Genomic DNA, 20,346 nt, shown 5'->3' on the forward strand with positions numbered 1-20,346 from the left:
ATGAAAAGACAAATGATTTGGGGACCACCGAATTGTAGATATCTGTTCACATCAGGTACTTGGCTAGAAGCAAAGATGCTTTGAATATATTTTATTGAGCGTATAAAATTAACATGCACACACATAAAACAGGCCAGTGGAAAAAAACTCCAAGTTGTGAGAAATTGACTCTCTAGTTAATGGAGGTTTGCACCCTGTCCAAGTAGGGACCACAATCCTAGCCAGGGAAAGACAAATACACAACCTAAATTAACCAATGCTCACCCTCTGGTAGCTTGGCACATAGCAGTCAGGCTTAATTCAAGAGGCAATTTGTAAAGTATTTGTGCCACACCTTAATTACAGTAACACAGTGAAAAGATTCCACACCAGTTTTGAAAAAATAAAGAATATTTTTATGAGTAAAACAAGACCAAAATGACAAAAATCCAATAAGTAGAACTTGAGAGAATGATTTTTAAAGAATATGGCCACAATGGAGGGCAGGCCAGCTAGAGGACCCATGCAGGTCCAGCTGAAAAAGTATCTTTCAATGGAGCAAACATCGGTGATGAAGACTCGATGCGTCCATTCCGATCCATGCAGTCTGGTAGATGCGTTGACGTTGAATTCCTTACGATGGAGGTGATGCATCGTCGTCAAGCCCCTTACAATGCAGGTGCTGCGCACCCATCCCTTGTTGAGCCACACAGGGATGTCCTCGAAGTGGCACTGCGTCAGTTCCAATTGGTTCTAAGTCATCACTGCATCGATTTTGTAGAAAAACGGCTGCAGAATCCACTTTCAAGGCACAGGACTGGATTAGCACCTAATGGCAGGGCAGGAATCACAGTTGGCAGGGACCTGCAGCTCAAGCGGAGCATCTCACAACAAATCTGTGCAATCTACTGGTCTGCTTTACCCCATTTTTTAAAAATGTGTATTGCACATTGTCTATATGTGTGCAAATTAGAAACTAAGCTACAAATTGAGAATTTTGTGAACGACACCTTAGTTTTGTTCTTTTCCCTAATTGAACTGCAAGCCATCATTTTCAATCTAGATTGTCTTGTCAATAACAGAAGCTGTATTGCAGTATGTGAAGCCTGAGTAAGTAAAATAATTTGTTACTTTAAACTGTGAATAACTGTGATAGGTTATGGCTAATCATCAAGGAGATCTGCACTGTTCATCCTAACATGCTTAAGAATTAAGACAAAAATGCAGATGTCAGCAGGAACCATCACTTCTACTTCTGGAACTGATTATCAATGTGTTTTCTCCAATGAAGGTTTGGCTAGAGCGAAGTCCGTTCCCACAAAAACCTACTCAAATGAAGTTGTCACGTTATGGTACAGGCCGCCAGATGTCCTACTTGGATCTTCAGAGTACTCCACACAAATCGACATGTGGTAAGTGGGTTTAAGCAGCAATGAGAACATCTCTGTTCATGTTTTACAGAGGCCTGAAGCTCATTTGCGATATATTCTTTCCAATGGTCTGACATTAGAGCAGAGTATCCAGCAAAGTTCCATACCCCCAATTTTAACAACAACATTCACAAAGAAGAGTTGCAGCACTAGAATGTTGAGAGCTCCACTAAAGACACTGGAGTAGCTCAGAGCCAATAATGGCTTGCATATGCCTTTCGACATTCAAATGTTTGTCTTTCTGTTCCTCTCTGTTTAATGTAGAACATTCTATCCTTACTGGCTGGATGTTCTGAAAAACCTGTATCCTTTCTTCCGTGGGCCTTATTGATGAAAGGCCATTACCTTCATTTTAGGCCCTTGCCACTGTTTTGGGCCTATAACTAGGATTCAGAGCCTTTAACAACCGGTATGCCACTTGGCAGAGAGCTATAGGTCTATACGGAGATTATTTGTTGTTGGCTGGTGAGCGGAACATCATTAAATCTTTCCCCGCGAGGGAAAGCACTTTTGTGGTGTCAGCATGAGTAACTCCGCCCTCTGCCCCACAATGTGGCAGTTCCCTTCATAAATCCAAGTGTATTCATCCAAGTGTCACATGTGCAGGAGTTACCATTTTGCCTTCAAAACATGGGCATTGTTAACCATGTAATCAGCTGGTGTGAGGTAATTGGGGTACAATTATGAGTTGACTGCCTGCACATGGACACTTCTGAGATGCCTTAGTGATTTAGTAGGGCTCCTCTTTGGAAATCTTTTAGTGTTTACATTGCAAAAAGCATGGGCTCTGATTAATTGTCCTACATTAAGGAGTGAAAATGCTCTCCAGCAGTCTTTCCTTTCACTGGGATGCAGGGCAGAGTTGAACTACAAGATGTTAACACATATTCAGCAAGAGGGGACTGTGCACATAAACTTATTTAGTTTTATCGGGTGCATGTCTGCATCTGGTAAAACTCAGGCGTGCCGGAGCTGGTAATTCCCCATTGTTGAGTTAGGTGGGTAGAGCTTTGTAATGGGAAAATGCAACCGTCTTTGGAAATGCACATTTTTTTCGTTCGTTTTTTTCTACAGAGGGGGAAAACATTTTCTCCTCTGCGAATCCCCTTCCCTTACACTCTCACAAGATTTTTGGGTGTTCTGTTCATCTTTCAACCCTAGTAGGGAGTTGCTCCTGGAGAAAATCTCTGGTTATATTACATGGTGGCAAGAGATTGGAGAGAAGTTTGTAAATGCCTTTGTGGCTTTCAACAATCTCTAAACTTTGAATAAAGAAATGTAATATGAGAAATACGTAGCAATATTAGGACATAAATACAAAAAGGGTAATGGCGAAAGTTTTAAAAGTTAAAATGTAAACAGTGTTGGCAAAATGTTAGCAACATATTTTCAGAGTGAAACCTCAGTGTTCTGCACCTGTTTCCCTATTATTCATTCCAAAGGTTAGTTATCTTTGCAATGTTTCCTTCACTATGTAAATCTGCCTCCCTAGTATTTTATTTTTCAGGGACTATATTTTTTTATGGAATGAGTAGTAGTGTGTTTCATGCTTCCTTTGATGATGTGTTTTCATTTATAGTCAGTCTATGCCTTTGTTTGCTAATTGCCTCTGCAAGGTAGTTCTTTTTAGATCGAAGTCTGACAGACAGCACAACTGGTTGTGTAAGACTTATGGGGGACATGCTAATAGATGACCTAGAAAGCAACTCTGCCAATGCTTTCCATTGGCTATTTGCTTTGTCACACTTATTTTCTATTGAGTGATTTTATTTTATTTTGGCCCGTCCATCTAGTCTTTGTTCCTCCTGTGGAGCTAGCCTGTTTACCATCTCTCCTAATGGCTGCTTTTATTCTTCCACAAGCGTCTGCTTTTCGGAAAATGTGTCTTTCTTTTTCTCAAAGCAGTCCATGAGATGTGTTCCCCTGTTCTGTTTGTTTTCCCACTTCTCGTGCACATATCTTTTCATACCATTAAAAAAGTTGACCTTTCAATACCTTTTTCCTTGGAGCCTCTTGAGTGCGTTTACCGTTTTATATAGATTAACTCTTCCACTTGCTCTCCTGTGCACTATCAGTTTCGAAACATTTCATCTAGGGACCTTTCCTATACTTATATGTGAACAGTCAATTACTTATGGTTAACATTATCATTGTTTAAAAAACTGAGCTTGTTTTAAATTGACTTATACAGCTCGAATCGGCAAGCAAAACGAAAATAAAATGCTTGCATTATTTTGTAGGCGCATGTTTATTTAGTTGGATCCTTTATATATCCGCATTTTTTAAATTATTGCCACTTTTTAAAGAAAGATGAATTAGGCAAACAAATGTTAGTTTCTTTAATTATTTGGTGACTGACGCTTATTATGCTGCAAGTAAGTTTCCTTAACCACTTCCGCGCTCATGATGAGCTCAGCTCGTCATGAGCGACGACGCTCGCACGCTGATGACGAGCTGAGCTCGTCATGTAACGCTGCTTTTTTTTAAAGCGCAGCGGGAAAACCGCTAGTGCGCGTGCGGTTAAACAGCTGCGACTTGCATTAACACGTTAATGCCGGAGAGATCACTATTAAAGCTCGTTCTGAATGTGACCTCAAATAAGTCTGATTTAGAGATGATTCCACTATTTATGCGCTTCTTCTGATATGTTTTTCTCTTCTATTTTTAAAATAATGTTTTCGCTTTCTTTTTTGGTATTTTCTAAAGCTATTTTGCAGCCAAATAAATACATTTAAATGCTGCTAATTTGTACGAAGAGTTGTGAAAATGTTTTAATGATTGTTTTCTCTTTTTCCCCTTCGTTTCTCAAGGGGTGTGGGTTGTATATTTTTTGAAATGGCGTCTGGAAGACCCCTGTTTCCTGGTTCAACGGTAGAAGATGAACTTCACTTGATTTTCAGACTTATAGGTAAATATCATTAATAATACATATTCTCTAGAATCGTCAGTAATATCGACATTAATTGCGTTTTTGTCCCCACAGCATGAGAAACATTTGTGTCCTCAAGGCTGAAATCGACTAGAAATTAGCAATGTGCCTTGGGAAAATAGTGCACACTACTTGTTTTTACACAATAGTTTAAAGTTATACAGATTGAGATAGGTAACATTCTGGATAATTGCAAAAAACAGTAGCCCTGTATGATCCTGGAAATGTATCGATATGAAACTAGGAGCCCAAAGCTCGCCTAAAGTAGGTGTAGCAGCACCACAAAATTCCCAGGGCACTTCTGTGTGGTGCTACTGGTAGAGTTTGTGCCCAGTTATTGGCCCATGAATTGTTTCCTTCCTTGGCGTTACTGATGTTAGATGTTCTCCTGTGTTTACGAGCTGTTTTAACTGGAATATTGTGAGCTTTACTATAAGAGTGTCGAGGAAGGGCACACTCAAATTTGTCACCTTAACATCAAGCCAATCACAAACAATTCCCTAAGAAGAATTCTACTAATCCAAACCCACTAATTGTTCCTGTGAGGTATGTTTTGTTTTCCAACTTGTACTTGGACCCAACCGTAAAATATTCTTGTCCAGTGACTTCCGGTTAAGGATTGTATTATTGGCAGAAACTCCAGTCACCACAGGAATGGTGTACAATATCTCTGGTGTGTACACCTATGCTCCATACCATAGTATAAACCAGAAGGTGGATTAAACAGACAATTCCTTAGTGCACAAACATATGGATATGTTTTCTGTATGCCATACACTGTTCACATATTTAGATAGCGCAGTGCACATGGTTGTGGCTATTTCTGACTATCCGTCAGTACTGGTGTCTCTTGAGAGAAACAGTCACTAATGTAGCCATCTCTTCTGCAATTAAAGAATACCTCCTTTTTAACAATAATGAGAACTGTAACCTAAGCACTGAAAGCAGTGAATGGAGGAGTATACATATATATATAGCACGATCACCTAGACTGCACAGCATCAGAGCAAATTCAGAGACGGGCCTCCAGGACCGATTGGATGAGCTGGACCTTGAGCACAAATGGACCCACTTATAAAAAAGATAGTGACATTTCTTGACAATTGGCGGGGGTGGAACTTGCTGGCTCAACAAGGTGGCCACTTGCTAGTTGAGCTCCACTGCGCCATAACTCGATCCTTCAATATCCTGGCAGTATCAGCTGATTAAACTGCATGCACCTGGGCGCCGGGGGTGTTGGAACCCCTCCGGCAGTGATCGGCGCTGGTTTGGGGCAGCTGCGAGGATCATACGCTCGGCAGTACTACGCATCCCCTGCGCCCTGCCATGCTGATCTCCAACTTCTTCCCCCTTAGAATAGAGCTCGTGGAGCAGCTGGGTCTTGTGGGGCCGGGTGAGGCAGATTTACTGTAAGTGGAGAGTGTGCTGACACAGCACGAGATACACTGGCATTCTTGGCTCTCCTGCTTCCGTGCCTTAACGATTGGGGACATCCCTGCTGAGTCTGCATTGCTGTGAGGGAAGCCACCCTGCGCGGACATTATCATAGAGCCCAGCACACAGCACCCACCGGCGGGGCATGCCCCACAGAGTAGCTCAATAGCCCTGTTTCCATTTTTGCCGGCGGTAGAACAGGGAGCATCAACTGTGGCCACACCCCGGCAGTACATACCAGAGCGCTAACTGGAACGGCGCAGGGCTTGTGGAATTACTAATTGCCCCCCTCGCCGAGTGCCTAGCTTGCGTAGGCTGCATTTTTGTGGGATATCGGCAGAGATCGTGCTGGGCTGTCTCGGGGCTGCTCAGACCTTGCTTTTTACAGCTAATCCAGGTGAATCCTTGGGGGCATTGTTCTAGCAGCTATGGCAAGGTAGAAAAACTCCAACCCAAGATCCAGTTCGAACAACGCAAGACCAGAAATCAAGAGCTCGATGAGGTTCAATCACTCCCTAATCAGGTAGCCCCGGGTGAGGAGACACCGGCGGATTTCTGTCATATACTGGCCACCATCCAATCCAGTCTCAGCTCCATCGACGGGAAGATTGACTCGTTAGTCTACCGAGTTGATCGTATGGCGGAGCGACTCGACAAACACACAGAGAGGATTGACATGGCAGAAAGGCGCATCACTGAAGTTGAGTAGTCGCATATGGAAACAGACGTCACGCAGAAATGGATGGGGAAAGCCTTACTGCAGCAGCAGGAGAAAGCGGAGGACTTCGAAGCTCGATCACGAAGGAGTAACATACGCCTTACGGGCCTGCCGGAGTCGACATCAACCGGAAATATGGAAACATTCACTGAAACCTTATTGATCTCATTGCTGGGCTGTGACACTTTTCTGCAATGTTTGTTATAGAGCGGGCGCATCGCTCGTTGGGTTAGAGGCCACCTCTGGGGGCTCCTCCACGCCTGATAATTGCTACATTTTTGAATTACAAGGACAGGTATGCAGCACTGAGGAAAGCCAGGGAACTAGGGACATTACAGTTCGAGGGTTCCACTATTTCACTGTTCCCTGATTGTACAGCTAAGGTTCAGGAGGCTCCTAGACAGTTTGCTACACTGAAGCGGGCGCCACGGGCCCAAGACCTAGACTATGCTATGCTTTATCCAGCGCGTCTGCGAGTTCCTGTGAATGGTGTATCCAAGATCTATCAGGACCCTAAGTCTCTGCACAAAGCGCTCAAGGACTATACCAATGAACAGCAATGTGGGGCTGCTCCGAATAGTTTGCAGGGGGCAGAGGGAGGGACCCTAGATGAAAACGACTAAATGTACGCCACAGGCCTAGCTTTCAGTAGAACCACATGTAAATGCAAGAGATTTGCGGTTAGGATTAAGGTTTTATTTTTATGTGAATGTTGCAGCTCTAACTGTAGAGAATAACTCAATATAGGTGTTCTAGTGCACTGTCCTTTGTTATTGCTCAAAAGCCAGATTCTCTCTATTAGTCTACATTATTCTGTCAGAAGGTATAGTTAGGTGCACGATGTCAGAGTACCCCCTTAGGGCGAGCACTAGCTGGGCCGAGCCGGGTTTATACTGGCAACGAGATCATTGTAGAACTGCAGCCTAAAAGCAGAGGGTAGCGCTTCAGACCTTGAAGTACAGCTTAACACCTTGTGGTCTGAGAGAGCTTCGCAAAGTATTAGTTGGATATTGATGATGCTCAGTGGCCTTAAGAGCAAAATACAGACGTAGAGCCCTGCCTGGCGCGCGGGGAGGCCCTCTGGCTTCTTATTCCCAGGTGACCTGGGAGGGCGTGCTTAATTAGGGTGCTACAACAAACTGCCATAATAGTTTCTACAATGTGGTTTTGTTCTCTTGGCCTCGACCGGGAGTACGCTAGTGGAGAGGCAACATCTGCCCCTGTGTGTGTTCCACCAGATGGCTTTATGTCATTTTTGTTTGAGTTGTGGGGGGGGGACAACCGATTGCATCACGTTGGGGTTGGCGCAACATGGGTGGGGGTGGAGGGGGCTTGTTGGGTACTTTTCGTTAAGTCACAGTGGAAGAAAGGTATATGAGGTGCGTTTCAATTACTTTAACCTGTTTGCTAGGGAGGACAGTGTAAATTCTATTTTGCTCCAAATCGCTTTTTATTTTTCCCTGGGATGACACAGCAGCTGGGTCAGATTAGTAGATTCTTAACATGGAATGTCCGAGACTTAAACAATCATCGCAAGGTACGAAACGTCATTGGCAATCTTAAACGACACTCAGTCGATATAACCCTGCTGCAAGAAACTCATCTGCCCACGATAGAACAATGTTATCGCAGAAAGTGTTGCAGGGCTTGTTTCACGCCTTGGGTTTACTTCCCATGCTAGAGGGGTGCTCACGTGGATAAACCCTAGATCAGGATTTAAACTTGATCCGGTTATGACGAATGTCGAGGGGCGGTACACTATTTCCAAGTGTAGGGGGAAGAAGCTAGAGTTACTGGTTATCAATATAAATGGTCCCAATTACGATAATCCACAGTTCCACGGTTCCCTATTTACAGTCCCAGGTGTTGACACAGCTATTTAGTTGTTAGTAGGGGGCGATTTCAACTGCGTCCTAGACCCAGCTTGGACCAGTCAGGGGGACCTGAGGGGCGACTTTCTGCCACTGCCAAACTCATTAGGGGCACAACAGTAAGACTCGATGTGGTGGATGTGTGTAGGACAAGGTTCCCAGGTAAGGGTGGTTACACATACTATTCAGCTCCACATGCTTTACACACGAGAACTGATTATTGGTTACTGTCTCGGTCAATGTGTGCGGATGTTAGACATTGTAAGGTACAGCCGCGCACCCTGTCCGATCATGCTCCTATACTTAGATCTGTGGAGTCCCCAGAAACAGCCTGCTCCGTTTACTTGGAGGTTTCCCCCATACTCGTTGCTAGATTCCGCTTTCGAAGCTGAGATGGCTCAGGCCATCGAAGATTTTTTCGCACATAATATAGGATCGATTTCGCATTTTTCTACAGTCTGGGAAGCATTCAAAGTATATATTAGAGGTATTACCATATCCAAACATTTTGGGATGCTTTGAGCCATTAGGAGTAGACTTGAATATTTAGAAAAACGTTTGATTGAACTAGAGACAACATTGTGTCGGGATGGGTCCATAGCCGGGAATGAAGAACTGCAGAAAACACTAGCTGACTATCAGGAAGCAGCTGACAGCGAGGTCCAGCACATGGGGAAATACGCTACAGCTACAAGTGTTGGGGAGGGAGAACAGCCAGGAACCACGCTTGCATCTTTTTTGAGGAGGAAGAGGGAGGCATCTATGATTACCGCGATACAGTCAGAGGAGGGTGAGCTACTAATGGAGCCTGTAGACATTGCCAAACGGTTTGGGCAGTACTATGAAACCCTTTATCGCTACCGCTCTCAGGCAAACAATAGCGATATTCATGATTATTTAGAACATATTAAGTTACCCTGGCTTACAAATGATCAACATGAATACCTGATACGATCACTAGAGGCCTGGGAAATACATGAGGCATTGCGCCATATGCATTCCGGCAATGCTCCGGGGCAAGATGGCTTAACAGTAACCTTCTATAAAGAGTTCAAGGAACTCCTGACCCCACACTTAGTCACACTCTTTGAAGAGCTTTACAAAACAGGGCGACTTTCCCCTACAATGTGCGAAGCCATGATAGTCACCATACCCAAGCCTGGTAAACCCCTTGAGAAATGTTCCTCTTACCGTCCTTTGTCCCTGCTGAACGTCGATACCAAAATTTACTCGAAAATACTGGCTAATCATTTAGCTCCTTTGGTTCTGAATTTGGCTAGCACAGGCCAGGCAGGGTTTGTCCTGGGCCGCAACCGAACATACTACTTGCATACTTTTATTGGGACGCTCCAACATGTTAACCCTGAAGTTAGGGCCATGGCGGTATTTTTAGACGCTGAAAAAGCTTTCGAATGGTCACTTATGCGAGCTGTTTTGGAAAGGATGGGGTTGGGCGGGGTCTTTTTAAAGTTGATCGCTGTTCTCTAGGATTCGCCCACTGCTAGAATCCACACGGGGGATATGGTTACTGCCCCAGTGCACATTTCCAGGGGTACTAGAGGAGGGTTCCCGCTGTCTCCCCTTCTCTACGCCATAGTGGCGGAGCCCCTAGCTTGCGCAACTTAGGGAATATCATGGATTCCGGGGGCTCAGGTTCCCTTCTTATAACTTAATATTGTCCTCGTACATTGATGACACTTCGCTCTCTATCCGGAACCCTGCTGATAATTTGTCCCCTGTACTTCGGGAAGTGGTTCGCTTTGGTGAACTTTCCGGGTTAAAAATTAATTGGACTAAGTCCATTATCTTTCCATTGACACCCACAACTACTCCCATAGAGCTAGACTTCTCTATAGTTTGGACCACTGAGCCTGTGCGCTATTTAGGTATACAAATCCATATGGACCCGGAGATGGTTTTCAAGGAGAACTATGGGAGGGAAGTGACGAAGTTAGAGGACGATGCAGAAAGATGGATCCGTGTGCCTATATCACTCTTGGAGAGGGTCTCGTTAATGAAGATGGTGATACTGCCGAGGTTTCTATTCTTATTTTTAAACATTCTGATGATTCTCCCAGCTCACTTTTTTAAAACTATCACCACTATTCTAACTAAACTGGTTTGGGCGGGCAAACAACCGAGGGTGCAGTGGAAGGTCTTTGCTCTTCCTTACTATTTGGGGTTGCTGGGAGCCCCGTATTTCGACTTGTATAACCGGGTTGCACAGAGCACACATGCGTTCCACTGGATACACCAGACACAAGACCCACCACATTTACACATTGATAGGGTGGCAGTCGCTCCTTCTGACCTACCTACTAGTTTGTTTCATCCCCCAGATCGCCGAACGGGAATTTTTGACTCTATAAGTTCTATGGTCCACGTATGGCGGGCCTTGGTTAAAAGACAGGACTGTAACCTTCTGTACTCCCCACTTACTCCGTTGGTATGGTGCTCCTGGCTCCAGGTGAGTGGAGACCGAGCAGTGACGAGGGCTTTGCAGGCTTTGAATATCAAAGTGGTATGCGACCTCTTCTTGGATGGCAGAGCTTGTACGTGGAATGAGGCAATACCGGAGGGTGCTACTCCCACTCCATTAGTGCAGTTTCAGTATCACAGGGTGAGACACGCCCTGCGCGAGATTCTTGGCGAAGACATAGAGGGACCCCCTGAGGTTACCCCGCTTACACTTATACTTCAGGCAGAAACACCTGTCAAGTTAGTGTCTAGGTTCTATGGAAAGGCACAGGACCATCGCAAACACTTCTACACAAAGTCTAGACTGGAGTGGCAAAAGGACCTGGTTATAAATATTGACGACGACACTTGGAAGTACTGCTGCGAGGCGACACGTCATGTGTCCCTAAATGGTCAGCACCGCCTAATTAATTTTAAATACTTGCAGAGAGTCTACTACACCCCAGAGCGGTTATTTAAATATGGGCTGCACGAGTCAGCTGATGTGAAAGAAGCAGGGTGTGTCCAGCGGACTTTCTGCATGTGGCTTGGACTTGTCCATTAATTGCTAAGTTCTGGGAAAAGGTGTTTGAGACGGTTTGTGAAATTATAGAAGCGCCGCTGCACCCTGACCCGATTATAGCTCTGCAGGGTTACTCTAAGTGAATTAAGAAGGCGATTAGATGAAATGGGTATGCTTATCACTAAGTGTAGATTAGACATGCGCTGGGCGCGAGGTCCTACTCCTACAATGTAGGAGTGGTCGCTTGACATGCTGTATTGTAATACGCAGTCAGAACTGTATAGTGAACTGCTTCCCCCTCATAGCCAACTTAAGAACTTCTGGGGTCTGTACCAAACGTACCTAGCTGGGCAGGCTCTTCTGAATGCAAGTCTGCTTCCTGCTGAGGTGGAGGACTCAGGGTAATGTTAGTTATTCTAATTAAAAGTTGCGCGGATATCAGTGTTGGTTCTCACTGACTAGCTTGGCAAATTAATTGTCTTAGAGGAGATCAGAATTGTGTCTGAAGCTCGCATTGTATAATCTGCTGTGACCACTGTTTGTTATAAAGATTTTGCCATATTTACTTCAAGTGAACAGTTGCACGTGGATGTTTACAGACATACACTTTGTAAGGGTTGATATTTATTGTTTACTTGTAATGCATGACGTTTTTTCTTACTGTGCAACCTAATAAATATATATATATTTTTTTTTGACAATTAGGGGTCAAGTCCAACTCATAAAACTTAATAAAGCAGAATATTCCCTGGCATAAAATAAGCAGAAGTACAAGACAGGAGGTATCAAAGGGGGCTACTTCCATCAGCAAAGTAAAGTGGCAGACAGGCACACTTTTATGTGAGTGTGGGGGGCCAATTTAGGCAGGGCTTTGCAGCAATATTACCAGCATTTATATTAGAAAAGGGTATTGGACCAAACTGACATGGCAGACTAAGTAGCCAAAGCAGACTTATACAGGCCCCATCTGCAGATAGGGAAAATCTAGATTTCCCCAATATAGAAAACAAAGTTATTAAAGCTATCAAAGCTCTACATCCACATAAAGGTCATGTGCTGGGTGGGTTCCTCCTAGCTTTGTGCAAAACCTTTTGGTCTGGCCAACTCAGTATCTTGACAGAACTTTACAGTTATGAGCGTGGAATCATCACTCACCCATGGTGGACTTCATTTATACTCGCACTCAAGTGGGACCCATAGAACTGTGGCTCATATTGTCCTATTCATCTTCTAAACATCAATGTGAAGATCCTGATGAATGCAAATACCAGCCACTAGCTCGAGTGACTTAATGTTCAAATTAGTGCATCCCAGTCAGTCAGGCTTTAATACAAAAGGGACAGATGAAAGAAAATATCAAGAAGGGAACACACCTAATTGACCTGTGCAACAAGCAGGTTAGACGTGAGATACTACTAACTCTAGATGCATTGAAGGCCTTTTTCAGGGTGGACTGGAACTTTCCCAAAGTGACCTTGAGAGGCTCTGAGCCATGATTCATTGACCTGGCATTGGTAAGATATGTGTCACCTGATGCCCCACATCTGTATTAGTGGGAGATACTCCCTAGGGGCTTATAACTAAGGGTATTCCACAGGAATGCTGTTTACCCTCCCCACCTGCTCCTCCACCTCTTCCTAAGGTTCGCTCTATACTTGGAGGCCTTGGCACAAAACATCCTCTCAGAGAGAGGGATCTCAGGAGTAAAGTTAAGAATTGATGTGTTTATACTCCCCCTCTTTGCGGATGACATTATGATCTCACTGTTGGGCCCAGTTATCTCCCTGCAACCCACACTAAAAAAACTTCACTGTTTTTGTGTGGTTTAGGGATTCAAATTGAACAAGCACTTGGTCTCAACATATTGGCTTGGCTCCTGCCAACCCTTCCTTTTTAGATGGACTCATTCTCTATTGCATACATGGGAGTCCAGTTAGCATCCTTGAAACCAGACTTGTATCAGGACAGATTTCAACCACTCATACAAGAACCAAGACCTCATATGTTGGCCCAACCAGTCCTTTCTTACTTTGGGCAATTAGCCACAATTAAGATAATGATATTTAAAATACCGAAATTTATAAAGAACAAACCGGTACCTCAATAAGAGGTTTCCCGGCGCTCTAGCAGTAGGCAGTTAGCCGACGAAAAGCTCAGAGCAAAAACCCTAAACCACTATTCTGCCCTAAAAAGCCAGGTCTTAACTTATTTCCTAAAGAGAGGCTCTGAATCCATATGACGGAGGTTGCTTGGCAGGTAGTTCCACAATTTAGCAGCCCCGACCGTAAAGGACCTGCCGCTTAGGCGAGCCTTCCTAAAGCGCAGGGTACAGAGCAGCTTTTGTGAATTGGACCTAAGTGAGCGAGTTTGCTTATAGCAGTGTAACCTTTGTTTTAGGTTGCTGGGGCAGGTACCATGCATAGCTCGAATGCCAAAGTCAGAGCCGTGAATTCAATTATTTTTGCCACCAGTAGCCAATGGAGCTCTTTTATATGCGGAGAGACATGATAACGGAATGGAACACGTCTTATCAGTCTCGCAGCCGCATTTTGGACCATCTGCAGTCGTCTAATTAGGTACTTTGACAAACCCAGATAGAGGCCATTTGAATAGTCCAGCCTAGATGTCACTGTGGCGTGGACTATGATTTTGTGGAATCTTCTGGTAGCAGGTGCAGAAATTTCCTCAAATTTCTCAATTTGCTGAAACAGGTGGCTGTCACCTGCCGTATTTGAGCCGATAATGAGAGATCCACCTCCTACATCACGCCTGGATTTTTTGTAGTAGCCGCCGGTACAGGGGGTGGTCCCATTTCTGCCGGCCACCAGATATCTGGCGCTGGAGGCGGCTCCTTCCCAAAAAACATCACCTGCGTTGAGTTTGAGTTTATTATTGTTCATCCACAACGCAATGTCTCTCAAACAGCCCTTGAAGATCTTGAAGGTATCGTCAGTCTGCCATTTAAAGGAAAAAAAACAGCTGGGTGTCGTTGGCGTATGAAACCGCCTTCACGCCCCTAGTTAGCTAGCAGCGAGAACAGCTGAGCCAGATAAAGATTGAATAGAAGTGGACTCAACTCTGAACCCTGAGGGACTCCGCACCAAAGATGTTTAGGTTCAGACTGATAGGGTTGCAAAGCTACCTTCTGTGCACGATTGTTGAGGAAAGACTTCAGCCAGGCCAGGGCCATGCCCCGAATGCCCATCTCCTGCAGTCTTTGAGCCAAAAGTGTTAGAAAAGTGTTTTTTATTTAATGTTATTCCCCTGACAATTAAGCACAAACATTTGGGTAAAATTCAAAATACCTGTTACAACTTCATTGAGGGGGTCTAGGAGATCTTGGATGTCTGCAAGGATGGACTTAATTACAAAGCACCCGACCACTGCTACCTGCTGGAATGGTCCAAGGCTAAGACTGAGAAGCATTGTTGCTTTTTGGACGAGACCTTGGTGGATAGGCTACGGTGGGAGGTGACTCGGTTGTATATTGCTTCAAAAGTGACAACCAGACATGAGAGGGTACCACCAACGTAAATGTAAGGCAAACTAGGACACTCATTCACTGACAGGCAGTGGGAGGCAATTCAGTGGAATACGTACAGGAGAATCTCCACACTGATGACTTGGAGACAGCAACTCGGATGGCAGTTGATGCCAAAAGATCCCAAAAGAACAGACCGGAGCCGGTGAGTTGGTGGACTCTTGAGCATGCTGATTGAGTTGGTGGACTCTTGAGCATGCTGATTCATATACAGTGAGTCTGCCCTCACCTGCGGTAAGTACTTGGAAGGGATACCCCAGGACTTTGAAGCTGTTGTTAAAACCAATATTCGAAGGACTGCCCAGAGTATTAATTCCATTTGGATGCCAGAAGTAATATGGGAACATAGGAAGCCCAGTACTTCCTTGACATCTCTTTTATGAGACCAAACAGGCTGTGTTGACTGTGTCATGATTCCACATATGGAAGACATGTATGGTAGGGTGTGGTTCATCTGTGTTAAGTATAAGCGTTCATAGTCATTTTGGGGAGCTTAGACGGCCTTCTCGTCCATATGTTGCACATTTCTGGATCATCTCTCATTAGACATTTTGAGAACTTAGATGCCCAAGGAACCTGAGAGCTCTACAAATCGTAGAGGCGGAGCCTGCCACATAATGAAGCAACAGAGGGGCAACATACCACCTCTGAGTTGCTTCAGCTCCAATATACAGTAGGTAGGGCCGTTTTTGTTGTTACTCAGCAAAAATATATATATATATATATATATTGAAACAAAATTCCCAGATTTTTGGAGATAATTCAGCATACTCTTAAAGTAATCCACCACACTGATACTAATGCTGAAACAAGAAAGAGATTTCACAGACTGCGGACTTATACAATGAAATGTCACTTTTAACTTGCAAAGTGAAATTGTTACATTTTTAAGATCAGAGTGTAGTTCTAGTGATGATAATATTAAATAATTAATAAGGAATCAATTATATAGCCAAATAAGATTAGTCACAAAGTGATAAGATGAACAACAATTATAGTAATATTTCTTTAGTCAGGAGTAGTTTATGTAATCAGTTTTTCACTTTTCAACGCGTTCGTTGAATATGCTGTGTTTTTGTGCAGTTTTTCCAACTTCAGATTTTTTTAATTTATGTTTGTTTATTTGTTTCAGGAACTCCATCTGAAGAAACCTGGACGGGAATTACTTCAAATGATGAATTTAAAAACTACAATTTTCCGAAATATAAACCACAGCCACTTGTCAATCATGCACCCAGGTAATGTTAATAACTATACAAATGTGTATTGGCTATTGTAGTTATATTGTTTGTGTGTGCCTTTATGCATGTCTTCGTGTTCCACTTTTAGTGTTTATTAGTAGCAAATATATATTGTAAAGGTGAGAGGATTTCCTTCTGTACAATTAATTTTTCAGTAGCTGTAGTATAATTGTATATTATTCTGGTTTATACCAATCAGATTTTATAATTAATCACAAACAATACAAATATATAAACTCCTTCCAATCAAAATACATGCTTTGCACGAATATATAGTAATTCCACTACCTACAAGACATTAGTCCATTCACTCAGTGAGGAGGCTTCAATGTCACACTCAGCCTCCTGTAAATAACAGAATTTGAAAAGTGAATCTGTAGCGTTGGGACAACACACGTTTAAGATTTACCATTCCCTTGGAAACCTTCCTCACAGCCCACCAACATTTTACACTTTTTGTGAATTGTATAGAACGACCCATATATATATGTGTGTGTGTGTGTATATTTATGTGTGTACATGTGTGCGTGTGTATCTATCCCTGGGCCCAAAGAAAGGTGGTGCGCTGTTCCGTTGGCGCCTGCCAGTCAAAATTGGACCTTTGTGCAATATATATATACATTTGTTACTTAACATAAATCCAAATGTCTTAGTGCTCGAGGAATTTGACTTCTCCACAAACATTGCAATAGCCCCTTGCACATTGACCCAGACCTCCCTTTATCAGTCATTGTATCACTGAGCAGAAAAAAGCTGGCAGTTCCGAGGTCTCTCTTTGTAAATATATGGGATCATCTGCGTACATAACTTGTATTCCAAGTATAGTCTAAGTAGCAACTCTCTATCTGTCAGACGGTTGTATGATTTTACAACGCATTCCGTTGCAACGCATGCCTTTACCACGCATGCGTTACAACGCGAATGCCATTCCCACACATAACCTTTACCACGAATATTCCTTTACCACGCATACTTTTACAATGATTTTTGTTGTAAATTCATGCACTGTAAGGGCATATTCTTGGTAAACCCTTCTTACAAATACCCCTCCCCTGCCCTTAACCATAAAATCGCACCCCTCCTTTTTTTTTATTCTAAAATTCCCCTCACCTCTCCACGTTGTCTCGTCTATCGTCTGTTCTCTATGATCTCCCGAGTTCCCGTTGCATGTCGTAAAGAGGAAACTGAAGTGCAGTTTCCTCTAACGACAACGATTGCCTCCTGATTGCCTCCACATCTCAACTCTATCAGATGTGTTTTTTTGGGGGGGGAGACTCCCCAAAAGCCCTTGTTGTTTTGGACCCATTTTTTGGGAGGGGAGGGAGTCCCCCTAAGCCCCCTTTTTTAATTGTAACCTTTACCGCACATGCCTTTACTACGCATCTCATAGTAAAGGTATGCGTGTTACAGGCTATTTGTGTTAACCACGCATGTGTTGTAATGCTTGCGTGGTTAAGGTTATTCATGGAAACTGCTGCGTTGTAGTGGCCGTTTCCCCTGTCAGACAATAATCTTACTTGAAAAAGTGGATATGCACAACCTCTGGTTGACATTGTTGAGGCTTCTGGCAGTTAATTTATTTAAGAGATTTATATAGTGCTCATGCACCCTACGCTGTATCAGTTCTTTACATTAAAGGAAGGGAAAATAGAGACTATGGGCCAGATGTAGGTAATTTCTATTTACCGATTCCTAAATACCGAATTTTACCGATTCGGTATTTAAGAATCGGTAAATAGAATGTAGGTAAAAAATCTGTAAATTTTACCGATTCGGTAATATTCGTTATTACCGATTCGGTATTTACCGAGTCGGTAAATACCGAATCGGTATGGAGGCCCATAGGAATGAGTATAGGGGGAGCATATTCAAGGGTGACAGGGTGTCACATTGACACCCTGTTGCACCCCTGAATCGTGCATGCGTGCACATGTGGCGCACATACATGCCCTAGGGGCATGTATGTCTGCCACATGGCACTAAAAGCACAACATTTTTATTTATTTTTAAACACTTTTTATTAACAAAAAGACAACAAACAATTACATTCAAGAAAGAAAAATGAAACGTAAATAAAACATCAGGTGATGCCATACATTCTTCATCACATGGGTCATTATGCACAGCTACAGAATCACATGTGACAATGTTTCGTACTTGGATCATAGGGATTCCTGCTCTTCCAATTCCAGTCGTGGCGTCGGTGGTTCACAAATCTCTCCTCGGTGACCATTCCATGACCCCTAGACCTTCCCCCATTTCTCCAAGCAACCCCTGGCCACATACACTGATTTCTCCCTAAACATACACCAGTCCAGATCCGCAGCCCACCTGGAGACTCGGGCGGCTTACTTGCACCGCAAAGGGGAGCAATATTTCGTTTAGTCACCATATACGCCAGCGTCACCCATTGCTTCCGATACACATTCCAATCTGTAGGCTCCCACACATTCAATAGACACCTTCGGGCTTCTGGTCGTATCTCCTCACCCAATACCTCTTTTAGTTCATCATGGATCTTCGTCCAAAATGTCTGTATCGCCACACAGTGCCAAAGAATATGCATAAAGGTGCCAGCTTCTCCACATTCTCTTCTACACACTCCACTCCCCCTTGCCCCATTCGCACCAGCCGAGGCCCAGTTATATATGACCTATGCAGTATCTTCAGTTGCACAAGTCGGAGCCTCATCTGAATCGCCACTACCTTCGGGTAGGAAACAGCCTCCACCCAATCTTCGTCATCTAATTCCAGAACATCTGCGCTCCACTGGGCTCTAATTTGCCCCACGGGCTCTCCATATTATTAACCAGTTTCCTATATATCAAAGAAATAGTTTTCTCGGGAATGTGCCCATCTAGCACCCGGTCTTCAAGAGGCGACGCCTCCGGGAGCACTGTGCCCCTGGGTATGTGGGTGAGGAGAGCATGTCTCACTTGCAGATATCGATAGGGTTCATTATCGTGTAGACTATACTGTTTTTTAAGAGACTCGAATGTGTGTACTGTGTCCCCTCCCCAAACATTCTTTATCTGGGTGATCCCAATAAGATCCCACTTATCAAACCCCTTAATTTTCCACAGGCTCCCTAGTTTCTCCGAATTCAACAGGGGAGTAGCCAACGTCAATTTGCCTTCCCAACCTAAATATCTATTAGCCGCGTGCCACACCTGTATGGCATGCGCGGTTGGGCCAAATAGTGCACACTTCCCTAGTTTGGCATATAGAGCTCTATCTATCATTCCACCCGCAGCCAGCCCACGGTCCATGGCATAACCCGGACCTCCCGGGGGTCCGTAGACGATATGGTTCACAGCAGCCATCTGTGAAGCCCAATAGTACTTCCTTAAATCCGGGAGTCCAATTCCGCCATCATACCACGGGAGAGTCCATTTAATAAATGCTATTCGGAGTCTACCCTCCCACAGAAGCTGCCTCTGAACAGTCTCAATTTCCCAAAAATAAGAGGCCGGTACCCGGTCCATCGAATTCTGAAGGGCATAGAGGAATTGGGACAAAGCCATCATCTTAAAGAGAGCGGCCCTTAGGAACAATGACAGCAGATGCGCTCTCCAGCGCTCCACATCTTTCTTACATCTACTCAATGGGGAAGCCAAATTATATGCGTACCGTAACTGGGAATCAAGCATTATATATATATATCTAAATACTTAAATCTACACGATTGCGGGATACTCAACGGGTCGCCTACAAGGACAAAAAGCACCGACTTTGACCAGTTCATAGCTAATTCTGAGTACCTACCAAAAATGGCTGGCACATCTAGAAAATTGCCCAAAGACTCTCCGGGATTAGTGAGATAGAGCAAAACGTCATCTGCATATAGTGAGATCTTATCTTCCCATTCTGGTGTCCATCTCAAGCCACGTATCGATCTATCCCATCTGACCCAGGCCGCCAATGGCTCCATTGCAAGTGCAAAGAGCAGCAGGGACAGCGGGCACCCCTGTCTCGTGCACCTCTCCAATGAAAAATCATTCGAACTACAGTTATTGACGACCACCCTGGCCAGGGGGTTTGCATCCATCCAATAAACTCACTTCCAAAACCCAGCTTCGCCAACACTGCAAACAGATAGTTCCATTCAACCCTATCAAACGCCATAATGGCGTCTAGGGACACCAAGGCCGTCGGTTCATGTATCTTCGATGAGCCCCCAAGGACACCGTGCAACCTCCGCAAATTCAGCGCCGTATTACGAC

The 20,346-nt window shown here is 44.0% G+C and overlaps 1 protein-coding gene across 2 annotated transcripts in view; it reads left to right on the forward strand.

Moving 5' to 3' along the window:
- The window catches only part of CDK17 (cyclin dependent kinase 17), a 529,501-nt gene that overhangs the window by 490,837 nt on the left and 18,318 nt on the right, over positions 1-20,346 (forward strand). For both annotated transcript variants that reach the window (XM_078678048.1, XM_078678059.1), the window contains 3 exons: positions 1,271-1,391; positions 4,220-4,317; positions 16,015-16,120. In XM_078678048.1, the coding sequence (XP_078534174.1) occupies positions 1,271-1,391; positions 4,220-4,317; positions 16,015-16,120 (325 nt within the window). The remainder of the gene's footprint in view (positions 1-1,270; positions 1,392-4,219; positions 4,318-16,014; positions 16,121-20,346) is intronic.

The sequence above is a fragment of the Lissotriton helveticus genome, chromosome 1_1, assembly GCF_964261635.1.
Source record: "Lissotriton helveticus chromosome 1_1, aLisHel1.1, whole genome shotgun sequence".
In the NCBI taxonomy this organism is placed as follows: domain Eukaryota; kingdom Metazoa; phylum Chordata; class Amphibia; order Caudata; family Salamandridae; genus Lissotriton; species Lissotriton helveticus.